The sequence below is a fragment of the Drosophila suzukii genome, chromosome 2L (genome assembly GCF_043229965.1).
Source record: "Drosophila suzukii chromosome 2L, CBGP_Dsuzu_IsoJpt1.0, whole genome shotgun sequence".
Classification (NCBI taxonomy): Eukaryota; Metazoa; Arthropoda; class Insecta; order Diptera; family Drosophilidae; genus Drosophila; species Drosophila suzukii.
Window position 1 is genome coordinate 22,280,041 of NC_092080.1, and position 26,928 is coordinate 22,306,968.

Genomic DNA, 26,928 nt, shown 5'->3' on the forward strand with positions numbered 1-26,928 from the left:
CTTCAGTCTTGTCTGATGAGTCTTGAACTTATACCATGCGTTGCCTCGCTTTGATGCCTTTTTGCATGCTCACAGTTGCGGTCCTGTCAGCGGCCTAAGAATTGGAAAATCCTTGTTCGTGCCCTCTCATTACTGCCAGTGTCTGTGGATCGAAGTCTAAAACCTACCTCAACCGTTGTCAACTGAATTGCTTAGGAAAAGCGGAAGGAATTACCTGGGTCAAAAACGGATATTGCTAGTAGCAGGAATATAAAGATCTTAAAAATGTATTACAAGGACAACGAAACTGTAATTCATTGTTAGGCATGTTTTGATTTTTACATTTGAGAAATTTGAATTGGAAAAACTTTTAGTCAATATAAGCCGTTATAGAAATACGACTGTTAATCAAATGTTTTTTTTTAAATAAACACCTTTAACTCGACTAAATATTAAGATGTGTGCAAATCGATTTCGAGTCCTACCTTAACGTTTAACTTTCGATTTATCGTTTGAGAAATATACGAATTTTGGGTTCATTTATAAATAAGTGTCGAAGTCTGATCACTCCAATATGTATACCCAAGCCTCAACCTCACAGCGAAAATGAAAGACAATTCCGTAGCCTAGGTGGGGACGTGCTAGGAACACGAATGTTCAGTTCCATATGGAACCGTTTTGAATTATATCAGCAAAATATTTATATTCTCTGCCGGAGATAACTTAATTAGGCTTTTGCATAATTACAATTAAGACCTAACGTTTTCAATACAGGGTGGCCTATTTAGCGGTTGCATTTTGAACTACATATTATATTTATTAATATTTTTGGGGGTTTCGAAATGGGTAAGTTTACTCTCGAAGATAGTTGAGAAATACTAAAAACATACTTCCAAAGTGGTGAGTTCTAAAAGAAACAAGGGAGAACGCTATAGTCGAGTACCTCGACTACAGATACCCGTTACTCAGCTAAAGGGACCAAAAGGGAGATGCAAGCTGCGAAACGAGATTGTAATCGCGATCTCAATATATGGGTATGGTGGCGGTAGACATTGTTTAAAATTGTATTTTGCTTTGACGGTTTGTGGGTGTTAGAGTGGGCATGGCACCCTGACGAAACAAATTTGCGCTGCGCGGGAATCTCTAGAATCTGCACGCTTAATCCCAGTACTGCAGCTAATACAGTTTACAGTTTCACGGCGTTCATACGGACAGACGGACAATGAAACCTACAACGAATGCGAACTTAAATGCAGTGGGAAATACATTAGATAATACACAAGTAGGGGACGTGCTAATACCCGGAATACAGGCATATAATCTAATCTAGGCACTGTAAGTGCCGATTTAAGCCCGTCTCTTTAAAGTAATTTATAATACCTTTGTAAATTTTAATTTATTGACAAAAATATATCATTGAACCAGCCAGTGGATTCCAAAACCTACGACAACGAATGCTTATTTAACTGCGACGCGATCTATAATAAAAAACGTATACTATTGTATTATTAAACCTTAACTTTCCTGTAGATAATGGTTCGTAAAAACAGATTATAAAGCTCGGCAAAGCTAGAAGGTAGTCCAAATTCAGGATTCCGGTAACCTACTCCGATCTGAGCAAGATTATATAGTACGTTTTCCAGTAGGAAACGCTTTCTTTGGCACAAATACCACACAGGTAACAAGAATAACATCTCAAAGCGAGTAAATAAGTTGGATTTTTTAATGGAACTTACCTCCCGGCCGCTTTGTTGAGGGCATCTGGCGTGTCGACTTGCGGCAAACTTTCCGTATCCCACTGCCCGGCGGCGAACGATATATTCGAGGGCGTTTCGAAGGAGTGTCCCGACTCCTGCGGAATATCAGTGTCCCCCCGCAGGAACGAGTTGTTGCCGGCGCCGACGTTTATCGAGTGCATGGTGGTGTAGTCCGTCGAATCGCGACCCGGGACCATTTCCGTTTGCGATAGAGTGGCCGACGAGACCTGAATGTTGTCGGCCAGATAGTTGGTGGCATTCGGCGACGATGGCTGCATTTTGGCGGCGGCGTTGGCGGATGGCCCTGAGCTGGTGGCCTGATTGCTGGATCGGCTGTCGCCGGCGGGCGTGGATGTGGATGCGGATCCGTTGCTCCCGGAACGAAAGCACAGGCGCTCCGCAAGTGGGTCACTGAGCGGCGTCTGGGCGAAGTTAATTCCCGGAACTGTGCTGCTGGAGGCGGTGGTCGAGGGCGATGCCAACTGGCCGTCGATTTGGGAGAAGTTGCGGCTGTTTGTGCGTCGGATAATCGTCAGTGAGCCGTGTCCTGCAAAATTCCGAAGGGAATCGGGGGAAGAAACTGATTTAGTTGCCGTCTGCTTACTTATGTCACTCTCACTGTTGACACATTGATTAGGGCCCTACTGGGATACTAACGAAGCAACCAAGGGCCCCGAGGAAAAGGGTTCAGATGAGGGTAGAACAGTGGACAAAGGAGTGAGTAAATAAAATATACAAAAGCAGAAAGTATGGTTTATGATATAACAATTTTGAAAAGAGATTTAGTTTTTGCTGACTTAAAATTTTACACAGAAAAAAGTCTGACGTTCTTAACTGAGTTGAAAATGTTGTTAAAAATATAACATTTCTGAAGATGAAATAGTTGTCATTTTGCTTAAATCGAGTTGAATTGGCGGTATTTTCATTGTATATCTCAACAAATAAACTATTAGTCCAGTCAGTAGTGTATAAATAAACTCAATATAACTTTTCTCTTCTCACCATCTCGTTCTAATATGAGAACATTGATACCAAAATGTACTTACACGGATTTTAAGAACCAATGATCTCAATTCAAGAATAATGTACTTGAATATTTCTTTCTGTGTTTTTTAAAGGGTGGTTGGAATAATTCTATTGATTCGTAGTTTTATTAATAAGCTTAGAGTTTAAGAACAAGCTGTATCAAGAAATTTGTTTTAATATTTTTAATAAATTTTCTAATTTTGTACTAACTTAAATAACTAAAAAGATACCAAAACATTTGTGCTAGGAATTTAAAAGCAAATACAAAAATTACTTATGAAGAATATTGCAAAGTTATTAACTTAAGAAATTAACATTTTTTAAGGTAAATCATTTGCTACAAACATTTTCTATCTATTTTTGTTCCACCGTTTGCTTTCTTCTTGGGTCAGAAATCGTTTGATACAATCGACAAGAAATCAATAATTTATTCCTATCATTTGAGGGCATTGTAGCGTAGAATTCTTTATTTAGTTTAACCCCAACTGGGGTAAGTGCTTAACGAGCAGCGAACAAAAGCCCTTGAAGAAGTTCCTCCTGCGAGGCAGGACCTGGCCCTTTTCCCTAAACTCTTGGCCCTCGAGTTGGCTGAGTGGCATCATTCCAAGTTGGCCCAAAGTTGCCTTCCCGGGCGTGTCGACAAAAAGTGCAAAGGATTTATCTGTGTGTGTTTGTCAAGTGCCAAGGAGGGTGTACACAGTACAGAGCAATCTATCTGCGAATTCCCCAACCTGTCTCCCTCCACAAAAAAAGAACTGAGTGTCTTCGTCTTGGCTGCGAGAATCTTAACTGCATTCCATTTATTTTGACAGTGCAAGCACCTCGAGAGAGAGGTGATGGGGCAGTCATAAAATCCGCTTTATGCTGCACTTAAATTTATGTTACACCCGAGATTCCTTAGCTTAACTGCTAGATACGCGGGCTCTTTATCGACCCCAGTTTTGGGATGAAATGTTTTACGCTTCTTTTACTGGCGACTCTTCACGTCCTTAATGACTCTCAACGCTTCATTTTACCCCACAATGTCGGGTAAACCGGAGAAAAACGATGAGCTGGCCCCACCTGGCATCAGCTTACGGCTAAGCCCAATTCCGCTGATTTTGACCCAAGCGAGCGAGTTGGCGAAAATCGCGGCCAATTAGGTGGAATGATGGCCACATAAAGTGTGTTTCCCAAATGGTAACATGATCGATGGTCTCCCATCAATGTTTTTTTAAGTTATGATAGTGGGTTTGTTGAGTTTTATTGCTAATTAAAAACTTAAGGACTGATTGAAAAAAACGGGAGCAAAAACGGATGTTCTTTTCAGTTATAACAAAAGTGCTCATTTAAAAAAATTGTAATTTGGAATAGTAACCTAAAACCACTTGCTTTAAAAAATAATTTGTTTGATTTAGGCTTGTGATAAAATTAAAATTTAACGCTATAAAGGGTACGACTTTGTGGTACATATTCGCGCAAAATTGAGTGCCATTGAGTGTAAACACTATAGATCAAAGGCTTGCTTTACTTTGGGTTGATTCCCCTGTTCCTATTTGCCCTAATGGATTTAACTACAGCATGTTCTTGTACCCCAAAGTATAATCCAGTTTGCGAAAGAGACACCAAACCTTATTTTTATAAATATACCATTTCCTTAAAACAAACAATTCATATGATTTTAATTAGGGATGCGTGACGATCTGTATTTCTAAAAAGTTAACAAGACGGAACGACGTAGTCGGATGCCGGTAAAACATGCCCTTAGAAGTTTTTCAAAGAAGGTATTTTTTCTCCTAATATTATCATGCCTTAAAGTCTGCTATACAATATAATTGCACAAAAGCCCAAGGGGCAACCTTTTTTCCGAGGCTCAGCACTTGTTTAAACCAATGCCTGTACGGTTAAATTAAATATGTCATTTTTTTGTATCTAATCTTGAAATTTGCAAATCTATTATGGAAATAAATTTATAATTGTAATTCTTAATTTGGAAATTAAATTAATTTGTCACATTTACCTGTATTTGGTTTTTTATTTTGAACGAAATTAATTTGTCTATTTTAATGTTTTCCATGGTATTACTTTTCCATTTGTCAATATATTTATTTGTTTAATTATAATTAACAGAGTGGTCCGTTTTTAGGCTTTGCTAATTTAAATAGGATTTAAAATTTCATTTGTGGTATGTAGCCTAGGGCGTAAAACGTAGTTCAGAAACAACTAGTTTGCTTTAGCTCGATAAAAACCAAACATTAAAACAAAAACGTAATTAGGGGAACTGCGCTGCATTGCAATTTCAATTAGCCAATCCAGTGCTTAGCCACAACTACCCATCCTAACTAAATTCCCGCAATTTCCGAGCGATGTCAGCCCGACTTAGCCACCGCAATCTCCGCAGCTGGTGCAGGATGGATTATGCGGGCGGTGTACAAGCTTTGCGGTGTCCTGTCCTCTACTCTAAATGGAAATTATAATGCGACCTCCCCCCAGTGCCCACCAGGATCGGATGATGAAATATGTAAAAATAAGGCACACAACAGCGAGGGACGGATGCAGAATGCCATGAGCTGCTCCTTACTTACTTGCCACTTGACCATTTATTGTCGCATTTGTGCCGCTGCCACTGAGCTCGGAGACCGTGGGACTGACGGCTTCTTGGGCCGGCGTGCTGACACCACCTGCTCCTCCGGCTCCAGATCCAGTCCCAGTTCCAGTTGCAGGTCCAGCCGACCCACTTGCTGCACCGCTCGCTGCACCACTGCTGCCGCCGGTGCTGCCTGCCCCACCACTTGCCTCGTCCCGCTTGTTGGGCAAACTCTCCGGCGTGCTGGCAACTGAAAATAAAGGGCAGCACTGTTAGTTTAAGCCATTTTTCTGAATTTAAAAATGTTTTAACATTTTTTTAATCTTCGTCAATAGCAAGTAGAAAATGGTTAATGATACCCATAAATGGAAAATGTTTATTATTTATATATAAAAGCTCTCCCTGGAGCCCACAGTTATTTAAATTTTAATTCAGGGTAGAATTAAATTGTTTTTATTAATCAATACTTATTACATTCCAATAATCATAGCAATCGCAATATTATTTTACAATTTATGAATTACTAAATTAGTAGGTTAAAAAGACATTGCATGGTCAGTAGTACCCCTAGTATCGTCCAATAAAAATCCTCTTATATTTGTTTTCGACGTGATCAACAGCGTTGTTTCTTATTTTAAAGTTAGTTAGTTAAGGTTAAAGTTAGCTGAGAAGAGGGTATCTGATACTCGAGCCACTCAATCACACCATTCTCCCAAGTTTAGTGTGTGTTTCAGAGTAAATTTGCTTTGATTTCGGAAAAGTTTCTGAGACACCGAAACTTGTTCTTATGGGGTAATTTTGTAGAAAGGGATTTCGGTAAATCTGCTGAAAGATTAATAACTTAAATTAGGAAAATTAAGTTAAGACACCCATGAAAGGCCAAGCTGGCACTTTCTAAATAAACCGATTACTGTTAAAATGTAATTATAATATGTATTCCATTCTTGCAGGTCATTATAATTGGTACAATTTATGCATCAATTATTAATAATTAAATAATATAATAATTTATATATATATATGAATATTTTTTATGACAACATCATCGCCGTTATCAACAGACTTTTGAATAAGAAAACAAAATGTATGCCATCGTGAGTTTTTAACTTAAAGACGATGTAATAATAAATAAAATTTTCAGAAAACTGAAAAAGGGTTTTTCTATAAGTGTATTTATAACTGCCCGACTGCTCCAATAGGTTTCTGGCATGGCAATCAGTATTCAAACTATCTGTGCTTGTCTACACATCTATGTGAGCCCTAAATCCTTTTGTTGTCTTTCACTTGCTGGAAATCCCTCCCTTCTAATGCTGTTGGGCTTAGCCAAAGTGTATTTGTGTTGTGTATTTTGTTTGCTTTTTGGCCAGAAGGGTAGGAAAACATTTTTGCGGATTTCGGTGATTGGAAAGGTGTATCTTTTACTTTAAGATACATACGAGATACAAATTTAATTTAGACGGAAATCGGGTTAATAAAGAATACATGGACAATACAAGACGAAATAAAATTAATATGACCAAATATATAAACTCAAAATAATCTGTTATATTTTCCTTGTTTTAAAATGCACAAGTACTAACAAATACTAAGATTTTTTGTATTATTTAATAAATAGAGCACTTCCAATCACCATGGCATCCACAGACCCGCAACCATTTTCCTTTCGTTTAAGATTTTCTTTAACTTCATCTTGTAATATCCTCTCCTTTGATTCGGCCAGGCTAAGCCACCCCCTCTGGCACTACAAGAATAGATTGAAATTGCTTTTGTGCCTTGAAAGGATTTTATTAGGCCAAGCTAATACCGTTTTTTGCACAAGTTGCCAAGGCCAACAGATGCTAGCAAACTAGGGGAACAATAAGTGTTTGTATATGCAAAAAAAAATTCCAGTTTCGTTCGTTCGGTTTGAATAATGCGTATAAGCCACGTACATTAAAAATATGTGGGATAAGTATTTACCAAATCTTTTATTGCATTGCAAATTGTAATAATTGCCATGTAAATCTACATTGTTTTAATATTTGATGTTTATAGTATTTATTAAGTCTCTCTGCCATGAAAACAAAATTCCCCTGAACTATTTTACCTAGAAAAGGTACTATATTGGACTTTAGGAAGTGTTGAAAGTCGCGATTCATCGCCGTTAGTGTGTAGTTTTTCCAACAAACTGCGGCTTGCGAAGGGGGCTGGTTCTGGCATAACTATAAATAAGTTCCTATCGGGTGTGAAAGCTCCAGTCTTGCTTAACCAGTCTAACAATATAGCCATGCGTTGCCTAGCTCTGATCGCACTCTGCCTGTTCGCTCTTTTGGCCCTGGCTGCGGGCCAGGAAGTCAAAGGCTTTTGCCCATGTCCTCGCAACTATGATCCTGTCTGCGGATCGGACTCCGTAACCTACAGCAACCAGTGCGATTTGAACTGCGCAGCGAAAAACCAAGGACGCTCCATTACTGTGGTCAAGGCGGGAAGGTGCTAACCACCGGAATATGGAAACCCAACTGGTTATAACCGATAGATGGAAGATGAAAAGTGAAAAATAGATACGTGTTAATTGTTAAAATAAATTGTATATATGTATGCTCCTGGCATTACTTATTTAAATTCTAACTTATTGTAGCTTTGTCATAATAATTTAAGTCAACATTTTTAAAAAGTATAATTAGTACACACATTCACACATTAATTATAAACAGAGCAATTGTCCTTGCAATAAAAAATTCTGTTATTGCTAATAAAAAAATGTTAAAATGTGTTTCGACAAGTTCAAGTGTTGTAATTTTAAGTATGACAGTAATATCACGGGCTCGGATTATTTGTTGTGCTAATGAATAATAATATCTGTTAGGGAACTGATTTATTTTAAACTTATTTTAAAATTTTGCAGTACGTTTACAACTTTAAATACACATGTTGCTGTTAATACATATTCAATCTATTTAAATCGTACAATTATTCATATTTATTCAAGTGGTGCAACAAAGCCGGAATTAAAATAATTTAGATGAAAAGCAAATATCTCTCCACAGTGAACTCAATTTCTATGTGTATACTTTTGTGGTTTCTTTTATTGACCCAATTGTTTAACGACTTTTCTCATTGACTTGGATTCTAGTTAGACATATGTATGTTGGCATAACTTTACCCAACAAGTAAAGCAACAATAATAAAATAATGCTATGCCAGGGTTGCGAAAAGAAAGTGGGTTCGCCAGGTGTTGTCATTGGCAGTAAATATGAAAAAGTTTATATAGCACAAGAACATAAAAAAGACAATGTTTTCAACTTATCTTAAAGTATGAGGGGTTTCTTCAGCTTATTATATGTTTTGCGACTAAGCGAATTACCACATACAATTTTAGGATAGCCAAAAACATGCTATGACTTCAAATAAAAATTTGTATACCCTTGGAGAGGGTATTATGATTTCAGTCAGAAGTTTGCAACGCAGTGAAGGAGACATTTCCGAACCCATAAAGTATATATATTCTTGATCAGCATCACTAGACGAGTCTATCTGGCCATGTCCGTCTGTCCGTCCGTTTCTACGCAAACTAGTCTCTCAGTTCTAAAGCTATCGGGCTGAAACTTTTCCAAAAGTTTTCTTTCTTTTGTAGGTAGTATATAATATAAGGTAGACAATAATCGGGAAAAAAAATTATAAAAAATTTAATCTTTGGTGTTTCTTAACATATAACCTCCTACGCTTGGGAACAACATTTTTTAGTTAGTTCTGAATTTTGAACTTAATTTTATCAAAATCGGACGACTATAACATACAGCTGCCATAGGAACGATCGGAAAATTGGTGTGAAAATAATATGAAACAAATTATATCTTCGGTGTTTTTTGACATATTATCTTATACAATTGGGAATATCATTTTTTGTATTTTTAAGAATTTCGTTCAAAGAAATAATGAAATAATTATTTTTAAAAAAATTTAGCTTTGTTGATTTTGATCGTATTTTATTTTACTCTGGGATATAAAATATTTTAACTTTTCAGAATCTAGAATTAAATTTTACACAAAAATCTGACGAATTAATATTTTGCTGAACGGGGTGGTGTCAGGACACGAATAAAATGGAACCGGTGTACAGGTGTTCAAATTTTAAGGTAGGCTACCTAGGTATACCCGTTTTTTCTATTTTAGATTACAGAAATAACCATGTTACTAACATTGATTATTTCTTATAACTGCAAGGGTATACAAACTTCGGCTTGCCAAGTTGTCTTCCTTTCTTGTTGTTGATTAAAGTTGTTTCCTTTATTAAAGGTATAAATATTGGTAGTTAAATATCTCAAGACTATATAAACATTTTGAAAGTGATCTTAGTTGTCTTACCGTTAACACTGACGTCAATTTAAAAATTATTTTCTCAAAATGAAAAACAAATATTTTTGCAGCTTTACAATTTGGTTGCCTTTATTAAACAGATTTTAAAAACAAATATATATAGATTTGCACACAATATACAAGATAAGATAAATAAACATGACTCATTAAAGGTTATTGTTCATTTCGTGCAGGGTTATCTTTGACAGCCAAGTACTTGAGGATCGGAACTAATAAATTCGCAAATCAATGCAGTCCTTGAAATGTGGTAAGAGTTTTTCCCAGTGTAGAGTTATATATGATACGTATCTGCGATAAGGATTTGAAACGCTATCGATTGCAGTGCCAAATGCTCTGGCTGATAAGCTGGTTTATTTCTATATTTTTCACGTTGATGATTAATACAAGGCACTTATTTTATTTGATTTTGTAATTTCTGGATGTTTCTTTGGTTTGTTTTAGGGCAATGCTAAGGGAATCCACAGATCAACAGGTGCCGGTTCTCAATACTGACATGCTGCGTCCCTGGCGTTCAAAACTGCGTCGGGCACAATCGAATTCACATCGGTTTGGGTAGGTCTGCCGGTTGGTGCCACAAACGGGGTCAAAGTTCCTGGGGCAGGGACAGAATGCTCTTCCCTCTTTTTCAACGTCTTCGCTGCGAATTGGCGATATGGCGAGGGCCAAGAAAAGGCACAGGGCCAGTAGAATGCTCAGGAATTTCATGGTTGCGGTTTTAATCGACTTGCTAGACTGATTCGATACTGCTCGACTTCTATTTTACTCACTGGAGCTTTGGTTGGCTTCGATTGGGTCCCTTATCTTATCAGTTCTTGGGTGGCTTTGGAGTTGTGAGTACTTTTTTAGAACATGACTGACATGATGACTGGGTTGCATTACAAATATGTGCCCATTTAGCCGAGTTAGGTTCCTGGAATTTACCTTGCTAAGTATGTGCATTTCAAATTATTTGAATAATTTATGGGCTCAAGCACTTCCAGTTTAATTACTTACTTTGTTTATCGCGGAACCGAACACGCAATTGTTTATAGTTAAAAAAGCTCCCACAGAAAAGCTATAAATTACTCACTTTGTTAGAGAGCTTTGCCCTCAACTCTCTCCGCCTTCTTATCAACGATCAGGTATAGTAGGGGAATTTCCCCTCTACAACAAATTTACATACACTTTGCTCCGCCTCTTACGAGCCCCAGTAATTAATGGAACGCCAGTCTTTTTGTCAGGCAATTTACACAACGCTAGCTATTCAATTTCAATTGCCATTCAATTTCAATTAGTTTAGAGGCTTACACCCAGGGGAAATTCGACTAAGTTCCACACAGTTGTGGAGTAACCACCGCCATGAGAGGTGTATTTCTGAGTCTTATACTCCTGGCTTTTGCCATAGTGACGGCCCGGGCTCTCAACTGCCAGCCGTGTAAATTACTGGAGGCCCGTAAGACACATGCGAACGAAACCCACACGCAGCCGAAGTGAGAAAAAGTGGGGGCTTGGGGGTCTGGAGGTCTGGAGGTCGGCAGAGCAGTGCAAAATAATCAGCAGCTTGTTTGGCTAATTAGCAAAACTTACGCACACAAATGGAGGCAGCAACATGTACTCATACCCAGAATAAACAACGATTACGAATCTCAGTCTTACTTGAACACTCGCAGTGAAACGACGACGAGTTCCGCTCAAAAAAAAACCAATTCAGCTGAAAGATCCACGTTGCAAATATGAAGTGCCTGGCTTTGTTGGTCCTTTTGGTCCTGTTGATCACCCTCTTTTCGGGATCCTCGGAGGGCAGCTTCTGTCCCTGCGACCTCAAGACGAAGGGAACCGAGGTGTGCGGCTCAAATGGCGTAACCTACAAGAACCGCTGCGAGTTCGAGTGCACCCAGCGGGATTATAAGAAACTGGGACGTACCCTAAACATCCAGAAAGATGGATCTTGCAATTAGCCAATATACTACAAAACTCGAATGCAGGCTTTTCGTTTCACATAAGTGCTGTGAGATAATGTTATACTCTCTTAATTCTCCTTAACAAATTTAATAATAAACAAATTCTGTTATCAGCTATGTATATTATAGCGAAGATACTCAAAATAAATATAACCGAATGTGTATTTAAACTAGACTCAGTCTTAGTTGAACGTTCGGTGGAATGAGACTACGAGTTTCCTATAAAATTCACTTTTAGTAGCATCACAAAGGCGCTATGAAGTACCTGATCTTGGTAGTTCTTCTGGGCCTTTTGGTTACTCTATTTGTGGGATCCACAGAGGCTAGTTTTTGCCCCTGCAATCTCCGGAAGGCGGAGGTGTGCGGATCTAATGGCGTCACATACAAAAATCGCTGTGAGTTCGAGTGCTCCCAGCGGGAGTACAAGAAACTCGGAAGAATCCTAAATGTCCGAAAACAGGGACCTTGTTTCCAAATTAAATGGAATTAAATATTAAGTTTAACTAAATAAAGCATTAATGATTTTGCCCCTTTTCGCTAATATTCTAAAGACTTAGAGAACTTTTTAAATTATTTAATGTTCCTTGCCAATTGCCATACTAACAGAAATGAAGTAATTATTGTCATTGTTAATTTTTGGCTGACTAATTGTTTTTTCAATTTAAAGTGTGCTTTGTGTGTCGTAATTCTAAAGAAGCTTACGTTTCTGATTAAAATCTGTTTCTCGACGAGGCGCATCGAAGTGTATTATATGCAAATAACGCCATTCAATGCTAATTAAAAGCTGCGGCAAGTGCGTCATCACCTCAGTAAATCAATCCGTCGCTTTTGGGCGGAGCTCGTTTCCATTGACACTTTGGGTGGGAGTGTAACTCGAAGGCGGTTTTGGCACCGCTTAAACAGTCGCCTCACGCACATCAATCAAATTTATGCATAACTAATCGTCCGCCAGCAGCGATTCGCTTCCCTCGGGGATTGCTGATGGTTGGGATGTGATTTATTAACTCTGCGAAGCGGCTTGACTAATTGAATCTCAATACGTGCGCCACAAACATCCAAATTGGGTGCAAACAAACCACCCACTCCGGCCGGCTAATACAATAGGCCAAGTAATAACAGGACCAAGAGCAAGTCTAATAAAGGTAGCGCCGCTTTATGGGATGAGGTCGAGCGACTACCGTTCGCTTTATGACAGGAAGCTGACAGCTGCAGCCGGAATTCGGCTCGCCAGAATGTTATTAAAAAGATAATAATAAACGGGTTGAATCAAGGCCGTAAATCGGTTTTATCTCCGGCGAGAGGGAAAGATACATGCTCAAATTAGGGGTTATATCATTCATGAGACAAACAAGATGAGCCATAAAAACTGGGCTTATCACAGATTTGGGGAGCTACTGTAAGCAAACCTTTTTTCTTAGTTGTAAGATATTCTATACTTCAAAATGTTTCTATGATATAACTACTACAGTACTTTTCTTAACCATTTGTTCAAATTTATTGTAGTTACAGTTACATTTCGTTCCAAAAATCATTATTCATTATTAAAAACATTTTTAATAAAAGGTTATCTTTTATATATTTCCTTAACCCTTTTGGGCTAACACCAATTATTACCGAATGTGAGCCTACACCAAAACTATTTTATTTTATAAGTCAGTGACTTGACTGTGGGCTTATCTAACAGACCCTAAGCAGATAATATGATAATATTCTGTCAAAAGAGGATTTCCCCGCCCAGTCATAACAATAACAGCAAGATAATAAAGGTCGGATAGGCCCCAAACGAAAAACAGCCGAATACACATGGGTAGATATGCGGAAATTTACATGTGGAACCTACTTATGACGACGGCAATCCCTACAAATGACAACGGAACGACGAACCCGTAGCGCTTCTGCCGCTGTTGTTGTAATTTCGTTTGATTTGCGATAACAAGTATTTGATAAGCGTAAACGTATTGACAACATTAAATAGCAGCCCAAAAAGGGAAAGCAAAGAGAACCCACCCAATTCAAATTTGTTGGTGCTTAAGGGCTGTCAGGGAAGAACACATCATGAAATCATGAAAAATGGTTAAATCGGAAAAGAGGAAAATGCGACTGAGGGAAAGCTGAAGCATATGTTTAGGCGCGTGTATTAAATTCGTAAATATCTGGGGCCCCTGGATTAGTGGGAGCTGATTTTTAATATGCCGAGCTCGAGCAGCACCCGAATTTTTCTGATATGATTAAATATTTACATAATAAAAAATGTAGGCCGGGTATTTATTTATTCGAGCCGGTGGAGCCCCAAAAGCCAAATTGAAAAGTGCTCCGAAAAAGAATGCCCCTCCCTCGGAGTTCTCTAACACAAAAGGCTTCTGACTGAGTCTGAAAGTCGCCCTTTTCCCGCGCAAAGGCAATTCAATCAGCGTCGCGACATGAAAGGTAAACCCTGTTGTCCTGCGAGGAACCCACAGACAGGTGAGACAGGTGAGTGAGGGCTGGCACAGTTTGGGGAGACAGGCGGCGGATTAGCCGGTGCTTCCCCTAAAACATTTCGCTTTAACTTTTCACTTTACCCGCCCCCTTTTCCCTGGAGGTGCGGCCTCAAAATTACTAGGAATTTTCCTCACTTTGATTTCACCGGCAAAGGAATCTCGATGGGAACAGCCACGCCCCCTTGTCAAACCCTTTTCATGTCGTGGTGAAAAGCGGAAAAATTATGCCGACTCTGCTCGGCTCCAAGTGAAGATTTCTACACATATTTGTGCGAAAATTTCCAATGCTCGTATACTCTTGAAGCATCTAAAGGTAAAGGGTAAGGTAAATGGCAGACCATTGTTTCTCCTGTTTTGACTTTCCTAAAAATGTTTAATTAAGCTGCCAGATTCAGTCCATTGTGGGTTTACAGGGGACTGGGTAAAATTCCATTTTGCCGCCCTGGTCACGCAACGGAAGTTCGCGGTTGGAAAGCTGAATGGCCGTATAATTAAAAGGTGGTTGTGAGCTAAACTGTTTCGACTTGGTTTGAAAATTGTTGAAAAAAAATCACATCTTGTTTCCATATTTGTTGTGGTAAGACCTAAATAAAAATGACCCTTTCTAGTTAAATTAAGAATTACATATTTATTAATATTCATATAAACAGATAATGTTTTAGTTATTAACTTTTGAATGTTTAAAAATAAAAGTTTTTTAAATATTTGTCTATTTTATCCGACTAATATCGGATTTCTGCATGTTAGTTCTTCTTACTTAGACGAGTTTACATCTATCTAAAACCAAATATTTTAAATTTAATTTGAACAATTCAAATATATTTAATTTTAAGTTCGCAGCTTTTATTTTTATAATAAACAAACAATTTGACTGTTTTGTTTTTTTAACAATATATCTGTTTACTAAATAACAATTATGTCCAAACAATGTCTTTCTAAATGAATGAAGTTTCAATAAGTAGATCCAATACTCGTTACACTGTTTTAATCATTTCATCAAGGTCTTATTACGATTATTATTATTGATTACCTGTGGACTCAATACTCTACTATTGTTAACTATGAATCGACTAACTTCCGTCCTTCCGTCCCGTCTGTTTCACTTTCCCATTGCCTTATTTAATAAGTTAGAAAATTTCCCTATGTTTGGTCAACTGGACGATGTAAAAGCCTTGTCGAACAAAAAAGTTTAAGTGCTTAATTCCATTTAAACACATTTCAAAGTGTCACGACAATTGGTCCAATATTTGAGCGATAAAATCGCCAAGTCAAATAAACAAAACCGGAATTGAAAAGCCGGCAACAGTATAAAAAGCCGGCAAAATTTGGATGATAGCGGAAAACTAGCTTGTTCGTTGACCGCGATGGGCGTAGTAAAAATAGCTTTCATTTTGAGTGTGGGTCTAGTTGCCATTTTGGCCAACAGTCGCAAGGAAAAGGAAAAGCAGCAGGACGCGAAGTACAATTGGTGGCAGCACGAGGTCTTTTACCAGATCTATCCGAGATCCTTTCAGGACAGTGACGGCGATGGAATCGGCGACCTTCAAGGTATAACTTCTAGGTTGCAGTACTTCAAGGACACAGGCATCACTGCCGTGTGGCTGAGTCCCATCTATGAGTCGCCCATGGTGGACTTTGGATACGATATATCGAACTATACGAATATTCAGCCAGAGTATGGTACCCTGGAGGACTTTGACAACCTGATAGCCAGGGCTAATGAACTGGGAGTGAAGGTCATTCTGGACTTTGTGCCCAATCACAGCTCGAACAAGCATCCCTGGTTCATAAAGTCGGTGGCCCGAGAGCCAGGATACGAGGACTTCTATGTGTGGGAGGATGGCATCCTCCTGGAGAACGGAACTAGAATTCCGCCCAACAACTGGCTGTCAGTCTTCTCGGGATCTGCCTGGATGTGGAACGAAGAGCGGCAACAGTTCTATCTGCGCCAGTTCACCTATGGACAGCCCGATCTGAACTACCGAAATCCGGCAGTAATTCAAGCCATGGACGATGTGATGCTCTTCTGGTTAAACAAGGGAATTGCCGGTTTCCGCATCGATGCCATTATCTATATTTACGAGGATGCTCAACTGAGGGATGAGCCTCTAAGTGGCACCACCAACGATGCGAACAATGAGGCCTATTTGGAACACATCTATACCAGAAACCAACCTGAAGATTACGGACTACTCCAGCACTGGCGAGAACTCCTGGACAACTACACAGCCAGCCATGAGGGACCTCTGAGGATAATGATGACCGAGGGCTATGCCTCGGTGTCCCAGCTGATGGAGTACTACGAAGACACGAATGGTGTTCAGGGTCCCGAGTTTCCCTTTAACTTTGACTTCATCACCGAGCTGAATGCTAATTCGACAGCTGCGGACTACGTCTTCTACATCTCCAGGTGGCTCATCTATATGCCACATGGCCATGTGGCCAACTGGGTGATGGGAAATCACGATAACCCCCGAGTGGCTTCGCGATTCGGCGAGAAATCTGTGGACGCCATGAATATGCTGCTAATGACGCTGCCAGGCATTGCCATTACCTACAATGTATGTATAGAAACATCTACTTTTAAGGTGTATTATAGTATATGCTTTAATTTACTTAATATTATTTAATTTTAGGGTGAAGAGTTGGGCATGACGGATTACAGAGACATCAGTTGGAGCGATACTGTGGATCAGCCTGCCTGCGATGCTGGAATCGATAACTATAAGACAGTGTCTAGAGATCCAGAGCGTACGCCCATGCAATGGAATAGTGATCTCAATGCAGGATTCTCCACAGCCAACCAAACTTGGTTGCCTGTCCATCCCAACTATAGGGAGCTCAATCTTCGTAATCAGCAGCAGGCAAGGCGTAGTCACTACAAGATCTATCAAACCCTTCTGAAGCTTAGGCAGCTGCCAGTTTTGAAGAATGGATCCTTTGTACCAGAAGTAGTGAACCGAAGGGTTTTCGCTTTCAAGCGGTGAGTAGACAAACAAATGACATTTACTATACTGTTTAGTGGTTTTTTTACAATTTTGCAAAAGTTTATAATCATCTGTAAATTTATTTGATTCTTTTTTCGATTTGCCCTTGTTTATTATCAGTAATTATAGGTTGTGCAATTTTATGACTTATGTAGTAGTTTACAATTACAGTTTATATTTATTTACTTTCTAGGGAACTGAAGGGCGAGTATACCCTGCTGACCATCGTGAACGTGAAGAACCGCACCGAAGTGGTGGATATCGGGGACTTTATAGATCAGCCCAATCGGTTGGCTGTCCTTGTGGCGGGCGTGGATTCGCAACACCGGGAGGGTGAAAGACTCAAGGCCGATGCCATTGAGCTGGCCCCCTTCGAGGGATTAGTTATTCAGCTGAACAAGCGAAAGTAACCTACACACTACTTGGTATTCAACATTAAAGTACGAGAAAACTTTCCATTCGGCAGCCGAGCTTTTCTATTTTCGCATTTAAATGTATCTCACAGGGGCCATCTGATTCGAGTTTCCATTTCATTTGACAGCAAAACACATTTCCATTTACATTAGCGCTGCGCAAACATTTTAATTGAATTGGGAGCACTTGGTGTCGGACCTTCTACTTCCCACTTTACCCTATGCCCAACTTGAACTGAAAGTCGTAATTCATAATTGTCGTCAGGTTTTGAACCTTTTTTCGGGCTTAGGGCAGCTGATAAATGGTTGCCGAATTTAATTAAATTTCCCTTAGCGAGTTGACATAAACAAATGCGGTTGCCGAAGGGTCCGACTTTGTTTTGATTTTTATTTCAATGGCATTTCCTATCAGTTGTCATGAGCCTGATGAACAAGGTGACTAGCAGGTGTTTCTAAAACAGAAAGTATTATGAAACCATTAAATTTCGTGATTTCGTGACTTCAAATTATGTTTAGTCCGTTTTAGCTGTACAAATTTCATACTCACTGCACCTAATTATAACAGTCTTTAAGCACAGTCAAAATTGTAAGCCTCACTTAATGGCAAATAATATAAATAACATCTCAATTTTATTAGAACCTATCATTATTTGCATACGAAATAAAAAATTGATGGTATTTTGGTACTCCTTTTTGGTATATTAATGGAAATTAAATGTTATATATTACGGGGAAAGAATATATTTCAAGAACTCCACTGCATTAAATTTTAGTGTGGAAGAAAGCTAACTCGGCAAGCCGAAGTTTAAATACCCTTTCAGGTTTAATGAGTTTAAAATGTGATTAAAATAAAATAAATAAAAAAAGCTAAACATTTTACATAATATAGGGAAACATCTTGAAAACCATCAAATTTGTACCTATTTTACCCTATGGCTTATATGGAAGCTATAGGATATAGTCGCCTAATCGGCAAGACTTTTTTCCTGATCAGGGTATGGATAAAATTTGCAAAGTTTTATTGCGCTAGCTTTTAAACTGCTCAAACTTTTTCAAATACTGAAAAATAGGTATTTTTCCAATCTTTCCAAAGGGAACTATAAAATAGATGTAGTAAGCATAATAAAATACAATTTGCAAAGTTTCATGTCAAAAGCTCTTACACTGCGCAAAATTCCGTGAAATAAACCGAAAGTATTCCAGCCAAGGCCGATCATTTCTATAGGAGCTTTAGGATATTGTCGACGGAAAGGGATGGTTTTCAAACTTGATAAAGTGCACATATTTCATGAGGATTGCGAAAGTTTTAGATCGTTAGCTTTTAAACTGAGCTCGACGGAAACAATAACAAGAAAATATCTGCTTTGTAAAGTCGCAAACTTGTTCATGATTGGGTACAAACCTTTGACCAATTAAACAATACCCTCTGCAAGGGTATAAAAATACATTATAGATCATACTGTTTATGCGTCATGATCTGCCTCAACTGATTGTGTACCCAAAGCTTTCGGTCAGCTGTTGGCAATCACTTCGCAAAAGCTTTCAGTTGATCGCCGGCAGCTGCTAAAAGCACTTCGAAAAGTGAAAAATAAAATTGTGTTCAGTTTACTCTGATTTCTTTGAGGTGAGCAAAGTGATTTTCGCCCAGATCGGTCGTCGACGATTTCTATAATAAGCCCCAAGTTTTTCCACCCATCACCCTCTTTAATACAAATTGGCTTGTCAAGTGCACTGTGCCGTAAAATTGGGGAAAACAATTTTGTTTACTCATTTAATTCACGCCGCAATTTGTTTTGATTTGAGCTGATAAGAATCTTCCCCTGAATTATACCCTTAATGCGACCGCTGATAATTAGACAATAGACTAATGCAAAAATTATTTTAATTGTACGGCAGAAACGCTTTAAAAGTGGCTGTCAAACTGCCCATTCTCGAACACAACGAGCCGAAAACTTGGCCGAAATGCCCGCTCCACTCATCCAAATCCTTCTTTTTAGTCTCCTGTGCTCCGGCTCCATAATGGCCGGTTTGGTGAAGAGCGATTCGGAGGACTTTATAGACTGGTGGCAGCACACGGTCTTCTACCAGATCTACCCGAGGTCCTTCAAGGACAGCAATGGCGACGGCATCGGCGACCTGCGGGGGATCACCTCAAAGTTGCCCTATTTGGCAGACACTGGCATTACGGCCACTTGGTTGAGTCCCATATTCCAGTCACCCATGGTGGACTTTGGCTACGACATATCGGACTATAAGCAGATCCAGCCGGAGTATGGAACCATGGAGGATTTCGAGGAGCTCATCGACAAGGCCTACGAACATGGCATCAGAGTTATACTGGACTTTGTCCCCAATCACAGCTCGGATCAGCATGAATGGTTCAAGAAGTCCGCGGCCAGGGAGCCGGGCTACGAGGATTTCTACGTGTGGGAAGATGGCATCCTCCTGGAGAGCGGTACTCGAGTTCCACCCAACAACTGGCCGTCGGTCTTCTACGGATCCGCCTGGGAGTGGCACGATGGCCGCCAGCAGTACTACCTACATCAGTTCACCAAGGAACAGCCGGACTTGAATTTCCGTAATCCCAAAGTGGTTCAGGCCATGGATGATGTGATACTTTTCTGGCTGAATAAGGGCGTCGCGGGCTTTCGCATTGATGCAGTGAATCATCTGTTTGAGGACGAAGCTCTTAAGGATGAGCCCTTGAGTGGCAAGACCACCGACCCACTCTCCTATGACTACACCAAGCACATTTACTCGAAGGATCTGCCAGAGGTTTTGGAAATGGTTCAGCATTGGAGGCAGCTGCTGGATGACTTCAGTTCCAAGCACCCCGAACGACCCACGCGCATCATGATGACGGAGGCGTATGCCGGACTCACCCAACTGGCGGACTACTACGAGGACTCCAACGGGGTTAGGGGCTCCCATCTGCCCTTCAACTTCCACTTTATCACGGATGTCAAAGGCGGCTCGGATGCGCGTGACTTTGTCTACAACGTGGAGAAGTGGCTGATCTACATGCCACGCGGGCATGCGGCCAACTGGGTCATGGGCAACCACGACAACCCCCGGGTCGCCTCCCGATTCGGTCCCGCCAGCGTGGACGCCATGAACATGCTGCTGCTCACCCTCCCCGGCGTCGCCGTCACTTACAACGTGAGTTTCTGGCTCTGAAGTTGCGGCCCTTTGGTCATATCCCTTTGCTTTTAGGGCGAGGAGCTGGGCATGGAGGACTACCGCGAAATAAGCTGGGAGGACACGGTGGACCCGCCGGCCAGGAATGTGGGAGAGGGTCTCTACCAGGAGGTCTCCCGGGACCCAGTGCGCACACCCTTCCAGTGGAGCAACGAAACCAATGCGGGTAAATTTCCACTAACGTTATGAAATTTAAATATACTTGGTAGAGCGTAAGTTAATGAATAATTCCCAGTTATATGACATGTTAGGCTATTCAAGTCGAAAAAGGGTATTTAATCATCACAAAATTTTAAGAATTTAAATCAAAGAGGACTGTATCTATATAGTTAAATTTGTATTTTTTTTACTTATAATTAAAAAATCTATAGAATGGAACGCAGTACAAAAAAAAAATGAGCAAGCGCTTAAAAAAATAATCTGATTTGACCAAAACTAAAATGGTTTACTATACTACAAAGATAAACAAATGATGTATCATTTCCATAGAAATTAAAACAACAGATGCAATGCGTTTATCAACAAGAAAAGCCCTATTTAGCGAAAAAAATCAACTTTAGAATTATATTCTTACAGAAAGATATAGTTGTTTTTTATTTTAGGATAGAACGATCTTTTTCATGCCCATTTATGGATATATTTGTTATTTATTATATAGAGTTATTTATTATTTACTACTGATTAATATCTTTTGATTCGCACAGGCTTTTCTAGTGCCTCAAAAACTTGGCTGCCCGTTCACCCCAACTATCTCGAACTGAACTTGGAGGCCCAGAAAGCAGCCAACAAAAGCCACTACCAGGTGTACAAGGACCTACTTGAACTGCGAAGATCTGCCATTATGCGCTTGGGTCGCTTCAACATCGAACCCATTTCGCGTTGGGTCTTTGCTTTCAAGCGGTGGGTCATCAAAATATGTCCTACGAACACATTGATTAGTTTAAAAGTTTTTTTTCAGGTCCTACCCCAATTTTGAGTCGATAATTACCATCATTAATGTGAGCGACAAGGAACAGTTGGTGAATCTCACAGAGTTCCTCAACCGACCCAAGAAACTGGTCGTTGAAGTTTCCGGAGTGGATTCCAATTATCAACCTGGGTAAGCTCGTCTGTTCAATTCCCGGTCATTCATTTCCCGCTTTACAATTACACGGAAAAAACCGAAATCTAATCTACTGTCACCCAACCATTGATCGAAAAATATCTTGTTTTTTAAGAAGAGATATAGCTCTGATTTGATTTTTATACCATTATTTTTGGATTAAATAATGAGTTCTTGATTCCCCAAGTAAATTTTAAAAGAGAAGATGAGTGTCGAAAATATTAACAAATAAACTTGTTGGTTTGTTCTAACGAAACGTATAAAACAAAGTCAGACCCTAACAAAAACCAAATATTAATTAAAAATCAACATAAAATCAGACACTCCTCTTATAATTTTCATAAGATTTTCTTTTTGATCAATGGGAAAAGTCCATAGATATTTCCTAAATCTCAATGACCCCTATATCATTTTCTCTCTGTATTCCCACTGCAGTCAATCCCTCGCCGCAAGTGCATTGTCCCTGGCCGCCCGTGAGGGTCTCGTCTGTCGGCTCGTCTAGCCGGAAACGGGATTAGAGGAATTACCAGCTGATGGCGGCAAACTTTGCTCTTTAATTGCATTTCCAGTTCAGAATGTCACGCGATTGAATACAAGATGGGGGAAAATTAATGACCATAGAGCTGGCTGGTGTGTGTGTGATTTTCGTTCGACTCGGATAGATTGAATTTAACGCTGTCCGGTGCTAATGAAGGCAAGGGCGGTGTGGGGGGTAGTGGGTCACGGGCCGGGTCGGATCCAGTCCGGAAAAAAGTGGCCACGTCGCCGCCTGCTCCTGGCAACTTGCCCGGGACTTGGTCAATGCTGATGTTTGTATTTCATTCTCGCTTGGCCACTGTAATTTTTCATGTATGGGAGGAGAACACACCCACGAACCCAACAAGATTTATGGAACTGGTGCAGATTCGTCCCACCCTTTCGGAAATGCCGCCAAGCCGGGAGTATAATATAATATAATGGGACATGCAAAAGTTTTAAATGCCCTTTAATAACGGAATTAAATGTTTGTGAATTGCAAATATGGCAAACTTGTTGGAAACTTTTGATTGCTCGATGCTTACACAAAAATGTTCCAACAAATGGCAGTTGTTTGGATAAGAAGTTAATAGTTTGTAATTGTCGGAAAAGTGGTGCATACTTTGTAAAAATTCATAAATTTTGTATGTAATTTGAAACAAGTTTTTACTTGACCAACTCCTATGAATATATAAGTATTTGAGTAAGCTCAGAAAATTAATTTGGTTGGTAAAAAAAAGTACTATAACCAATTAGGGTTTTGCATTGCACTTTAAAGCAGAAATCAAAAGGCAAAAGGATTTGAGTTTTAAATTTCATAAAATCTGAAATTCTTTTTAGCTTAAAAGTTGAATGCCGCTTAAGCTGACATTTTTCAGCACTCAGTGGAAAATTAAAAGATTTTAACGACAAGTCTACTTTCAGTTCGGCACAAGCAAATTAAAAATGGCTCGAGGCTTAACCGATTTACGAAAGTTTAAACATTTCATTGCCAATGGGGCACGTTGAGCAGAGGCTCTCATCGGATTAAGAGTATATATACTCTGCTGTCTATATGCCCAGCTGCGTTTCATCTCGTCCTCCTTTTCCCCTGCCTGCACCGGAATCGGTAGAAGTATTAAATATAAACTATTTGAATAATTCAGCGACAGCATTCTGGCCAAGGCCTTTGGACTTCGTCTGCCCCCTGGAGGCGGAATTGTTTTAAGCGAGCGCAGCTCCACGGTAATGAGGTGAGTTCCTGCCAGCAAAGGCGGGTTTAGCCAACTATTTTAGCCAGTAATGGTAATCATTGTTCCTGCTTTTAGCGAACAACGTCGCCACTTGGTTAAGCAGCTCATCAAGTCGGCCAATGTGGTTTTGGTCGCACTGCTGGTCTACAACTTGTGGCGTCACAAATGGACCAAAGTGAATTTGAATCAGCACCGGTTTTGATTGATTTTCGCTATTCCCCGGGCTCTTGCTGTTTGTATGTGTGGGCTTGCTGATTGATTGATTGATTAATTAATTAATAAAACGAACATCAGCTTAAATGTCATTAACAGTTGGCCAGGACTAACGACTCTTGAATGTGGTCGATGGGATTTGCAAATTTAATTTCCTCTACCAGTGGATCTGTCAAGTGGCGAGAAAAGTTTGGGGGCGGGGGTGATAGATGGATTTACTTTTAAAAAGGGGCTACAATGGGGAATCGATTTCCAAGTGATTGCAGCGCTTCCGATTAAGCTTGTATTATAAATATTTATAAAGAATATATGCAGGTTCAATCTTATGTACCGAAAGAAAGTCAACAAATAAATATAATTATTGTTTATATGTTGTTCCCTGTATAGTACACTTTCAGCACCAAAAAGTACAGTAAAAAGGTAACCAAGTTTTTCTTAATCTAATTGGCAAATAACTGATTTAAATTTAAAATACATTAGGCTACATTGCTTAAATAATGAATGAGAATGTCGTTTGTCTTGCCTTGTTCATCCTAATGCCCTGTTAAATATGACCTATAAATATGCGATACCACTTATCTTGTCGCTAAGCGTTTGACACTCTGCGATGGCAAAAGGCAAATAAATGTAAGTGTTATCCTGAGATGGAAACTGCATCCCTCTAGATCACTTTACAAATCCGTACCCGGTCCGGAAAAAGGAAGGGTTTTTCTGTCTTCGGCTGCACTTGAACGCTGGCAAGCTTGATAAATTATCCTTGCCTGGGAAAATTTCAAGTGGGTGAGTTCAGCAGTGAATGGAAAAGTGTCAACAATCGTTCTTATTCAAGTTGTTGCCGCTTTCGAATAGTTTCGCGATTTGCAAGGACCGCCGCAGTTGGCAGCCGTCTGTGCGAATTTAACGCATTGATGCCTCCGAACAGGAGACATCCTCCGGAGCCGGAGCCGACTAGTTGGGCCAATGACAGAAGCCTTGGCAACAGAAACAACGCAGCCAGCAACCGGATATGCCAATGAAATTACAGCAAAGTGCCTGCGACTTAACCAGAGCGAAAAGCTGTCAAGGACAACAAGGACCTCTATGAGTGAGCGATTGACTGGCGAACTAGAGCTCAGATTAGCCAGGAAGTGTGTTCTGAGATTCATGGTGTTTGGATTACCCTTCGGAAAAGGATATGTTTTGCAAGTACATTCAATGCTTCCTGAGAGCTCATATCAGATCGCCTTAAATTACTCAAATAAAATTTAAAAGTTATTTTTCCCGCCTAAAACTTCAATCAAAGGAAGCAAGCTAAAACCTTCGAAAAGTTATCTAGCGAGTGTAATTTGCAGCATGCTGAGGAGTGCATAAAAAGTTTAAATTACATTTAAGTTTACTTAGTGGAACATTTGGGCTAAACAAACTTCAAAGCGTCTAACTGGAAAGTGCCCCAAAAATCCGAGCGAAATTGAGTTGCAAATTATGGCAAGAACACCTTGTCGAATGGCCAGGACAACGACGTCGCGCTGTCTGGCTTTTGTTCTCTGACATTTGAGAAGGGGGCAAACAAGGACGGCAAACACACTGGCTGGCGAACGTGTGTCTGTGTGTGTTTAAGCCTTTGTGCTAGTTAGCCAAATTGTAGCAAACATGTTGGAAAAGCTCTGACAGGAGGCTGTGCACCTTGATGCCAGAAGTGGCATCCTTGCGGGCATCCTTTCCGCCAGATTTTCGCCAGCCTTTTTGGCGCGTGTGCTTCTGTTCCTGGCAGCAGCAGCCATTTTGCACTTGCCTTGTTTTATTTGATTTTTCTGGTTCTCGGTACTGTCGGCTACATACATTTCGCAGACAGTCGTTGGCGCCGCTTTTAACTGTTTTTAATTAAAAAATTTCCAGAGTTCGGGCCATTGGTAATCATTTTATGCCTGCCTTTGTCCGTGTGCTGGCTGCTTTTCCGAAGGGTTTAACGAAAATTGATTTTAAGCCTTTTTTCCTTTTATTGTTATGGCTGTCGCTGACACTTGAAAGAAAAAGTTGGCCCGCAGAGACTAAGGCAAATTGATTGCCAATTGAGCGGCCATTGCCATAAAAGAAAACACAGGGAGTCCAAAAGGGACACAGAAGAGTTGCATATATTATCCTTTAAAGTATGCTTTGGCAAAGGCAAAGGAAAATATTCAATGAAGCCCTCCCCCACATGACAATAAAACTTTATGTTCCTATATGTATTTTGGTCTGACTCTGCCTTTGTCGCATTCCTTAGCATTCGGAGAATTTTTGAGCGTTTTCTGTTCGAGCGGAATTTATGCAAATTTGATTAAATTTCCTTGTCGCTTTTGGCCAGAAAGGCTGGAGTACGAAGCTCCGGCAGGTCAAGGCATTCCAGCAATGCGCTCCCCCATTGCCAAGCCTGAGAGAATGCCGCGGATTCTAGCAAAGTTTCGTCCTGGGATCCTTCCCTGAAGTGGTAAGAACTTCCTTGAGCTAAGCGTTAATTTGGGTTAAATTATAAAGAGTGATTGCCTAACCAAAGTTTTCTTTTTACCCTCTCTAGCCTATCGGATCGGTAAGTCTTGAAGTCCTTAAAGTTTAAATTGGGAAAAGTTAAAAAATATTGATCCCTAAAATGCTTTGGGTGACCTTTTAAAATTATGCTTTATGCTATGCTATGCTTTAATTTATTTTTAATTATTAAATTAAAATGGTTTTCCTTTTTTGTTAAGATAAATTAATTCAAAATTAAACTGAAACGAACTTAAGGATTTAATGTTTTCCTAATAACTCGATGGGTTCTCAAAACTCAAGGTTGCTTAAACGATCTTTATAAACGACGGCCTTTTCTGCTTCCTTTGTTCTTGCTAAATTTAATTACTTAAAACGCATTTTCCAAAAATTAGCCAATTCCCAAACGAAAACCCGTTGAACCACAAACTAAATGAGCCACTTAACCCTTTTCTTCACCAGGGCAAGGGTTTTGGGCAGAGAAAAATTATAAATACGAGTGTTAGGAGTGGGACCATCTGCTGTCTGCCGGCACATCAATTAGAGTCCTGCCAATGGGTCCAACTTGTCGGCCGAACGGTTGATCAGCCAAGCGGATCCTTCAAGCAGACAACAACAGTACGAGTCCCTTCCCCAGGACCATCCATCTCCTCCTTGTCAGACACGCCCCTTTCCAAAGGAG

General features: G+C 39.9%; 8 protein-coding genes across 19 annotated transcripts in view; 6 read left to right on the top strand and 2 right to left on the bottom strand.

Moving 5' to 3' along the window:
- Nucleotides 1-26,928, bottom strand: part of Pde1c (Phosphodiesterase 1c) — a 117,599-nt gene that overhangs the window by 27,912 nt on the left and 62,759 nt on the right. For all 10 annotated transcript variants that reach the window (XR_010654835.2, XM_065867965.2, XM_017076566.4 and 7 more), the window contains 2 exons: nt 5,327-5,578; nt 1,716-2,283 (listed from right to left, as the gene is read on the bottom strand). Coding sequence is in view for 9 of the 10 variants with exons in the window: in XM_017076566.4 (XP_016932055.3) it covers nt 1,716-2,283; nt 5,327-5,578 (820 nt within the window). In the remaining variant the exon portion in view is untranslated. The remainder of the gene's footprint in view (nt 1-1,715; nt 2,284-5,326; nt 5,579-26,928) is intronic.
- On the top strand, nt 7,551-7,935 carry LOC108011525 (PI-actitoxin-Avd5a). Its single transcript, XM_017076692.4, has one exon. It carries the CDS (start codon nt 7,595-7,597, stop codon nt 7,802-7,804), a length of 210 nt encoding a protein of 69 aa, XP_016932181.2. The 5' UTR covers nt 7,551-7,594; the 3' UTR covers nt 7,805-7,935.
- On the bottom strand, nt 10,001-10,434 carry LOC108011501 (trypsin inhibitor ClTI-1). The gene has a single exon (XM_017076655.4). The coding sequence runs from the start codon at nt 10,387-10,389 to the stop codon at nt 10,150-10,152; it is 240 nt and encodes a 79-aa protein (XP_016932144.1). The 5' UTR covers nt 10,390-10,434; the 3' UTR covers nt 10,001-10,149.
- LOC118876912 (uncharacterized) lies at nt 10,792-11,312 on the top strand. The gene has a single exon (XM_036813104.3). It carries the CDS (start codon nt 11,023-11,025, stop codon nt 11,155-11,157), a length of 135 nt encoding a protein of 44 aa, XP_036668999.3. The 5' UTR covers nt 10,792-11,022; the 3' UTR covers nt 11,158-11,312.
- On the top strand, nt 11,201-11,799 carry LOC108011519 (uncharacterized). The gene has a single exon (XM_017076679.4). It carries the CDS (start codon nt 11,397-11,399, stop codon nt 11,619-11,621), a length of 225 nt encoding a protein of 74 aa, XP_016932168.2. The 5' UTR covers nt 11,201-11,396; the 3' UTR covers nt 11,622-11,799.
- Nucleotides 11,874-12,438, top strand: LOC108011510 (agrin). Its single transcript, XM_017076667.4, has one exon. It carries the CDS (start codon nt 11,881-11,883, stop codon nt 12,112-12,114), a length of 234 nt encoding a protein of 77 aa, XP_016932156.3. The 5' UTR covers nt 11,874-11,880; the 3' UTR covers nt 12,115-12,438.
- On the top strand, nt 15,442-17,556 carry Mal-B1 (Maltase B1). The gene is made up of 3 exons (XM_017076632.4): nt 15,442-16,665; nt 16,741-17,087; nt 17,285-17,556. The coding sequence occupies exons 1-3, from the start codon at nt 15,469-15,471 to the stop codon at nt 17,499-17,501; spliced, it is 1,761 nt and encodes a 586-aa protein (XP_016932121.3). The 5' UTR covers nt 15,442-15,468; the 3' UTR covers nt 17,502-17,556.
- On the top strand, nt 19,411-24,131 carry LOC108011456 (maltase 2). 3 transcript variants are annotated; one of them, XM_036813084.3, is made up of 7 exons: nt 19,411-20,663; nt 20,718-20,868; nt 21,407-21,602; nt 21,661-21,801; nt 23,466-23,552; nt 23,628-23,788; nt 23,847-24,131. In XM_036813084.3, the coding sequence occupies exons 1-6, from the start codon at nt 19,467-19,469 to the stop codon at nt 23,752-23,754; spliced, it is 1,899 nt and encodes a 632-aa protein (XP_036668979.3). In that variant the 5' UTR covers nt 19,411-19,466; the 3' UTR covers nt 23,755-23,788; nt 23,847-24,131. The 3 variants fall into 3 exon arrangements, with proteins under 3 accessions (XP_036668979.3, XP_070855268.1, XP_016932109.3); XM_070999167.1 differs by having other exon boundaries at nt 23,628-24,131; XM_017076620.4 differs by lacking the exons at nt 23,466-23,552; nt 23,628-23,788; nt 23,847-24,131 and adding an exon at nt 22,240-22,426 and having other exon boundaries at nt 19,418-20,663.

Excerpts from the sequence above, each read along its gene's own strand:
- LOC108011525 (XM_017076692.4), top strand. The coding sequence starts at position 7,595 with ATGCGTTGCCTAGCTCTGATCGCACTCTGCCTGTTCGCTCTTTTGGCC.
- LOC108011501 (XM_017076655.4), bottom strand. The coding sequence starts at position 10,389 with ATGAAATTCCTGAGCATTCTACTGGCCCTGTGCCTTTTCTTGGCCCTC.
- LOC118876912 (XM_036813104.3), top strand. The coding sequence starts at position 11,023 with ATGAGAGGTGTATTTCTGAGTCTTATACTCCTGGCTTTTGCCATAGTG.
- LOC108011519 (XM_017076679.4), top strand. The coding sequence starts at position 11,397 with ATGAAGTGCCTGGCTTTGTTGGTCCTTTTGGTCCTGTTGATCACCCTC.
- LOC108011510 (XM_017076667.4), top strand. The coding sequence starts at position 11,881 with ATGAAGTACCTGATCTTGGTAGTTCTTCTGGGCCTTTTGGTTACTCTA.
- Mal-B1 (XM_017076632.4), top strand. The coding sequence starts at position 15,469 with ATGGGCGTAGTAAAAATAGCTTTCATTTTGAGTGTGGGTCTAGTTGCC. Across the intron at positions 16,666-16,740 it reads GCATTGCCATTACCTACAAT|GGTGAAGAGTTGGGCATGAC; the intron begins GTATGTATAGAA and ends ATTTAATTTTAG. Across the intron at positions 17,088-17,284 it reads AGGGTTTTCGCTTTCAAGCG|GGAACTGAAGGGCGAGTATA; the intron begins GTGAGTAGACAA and ends TTTACTTTCTAG.
- LOC108011456 (XM_070999167.1), top strand. The coding sequence starts at position 19,467 with ATGCCCGCTCCACTCATCCAAATCCTTCTTTTTAGTCTCCTGTGCTCC. Across the intron at positions 21,603-21,660 it reads TGGGTCTTTGCTTTCAAGCG|GTCCTACCCCAATTTTGAGT; the intron begins GTGGGTCATCAA and ends GTTTTTTTTCAG. Across the intron at positions 23,553-23,627 it reads CGCAGCTCCACGGTAATGAG|CGAACAACGTCGCCACTTGG; the intron begins GTGAGTTCCTGC and ends TCCTGCTTTTAG.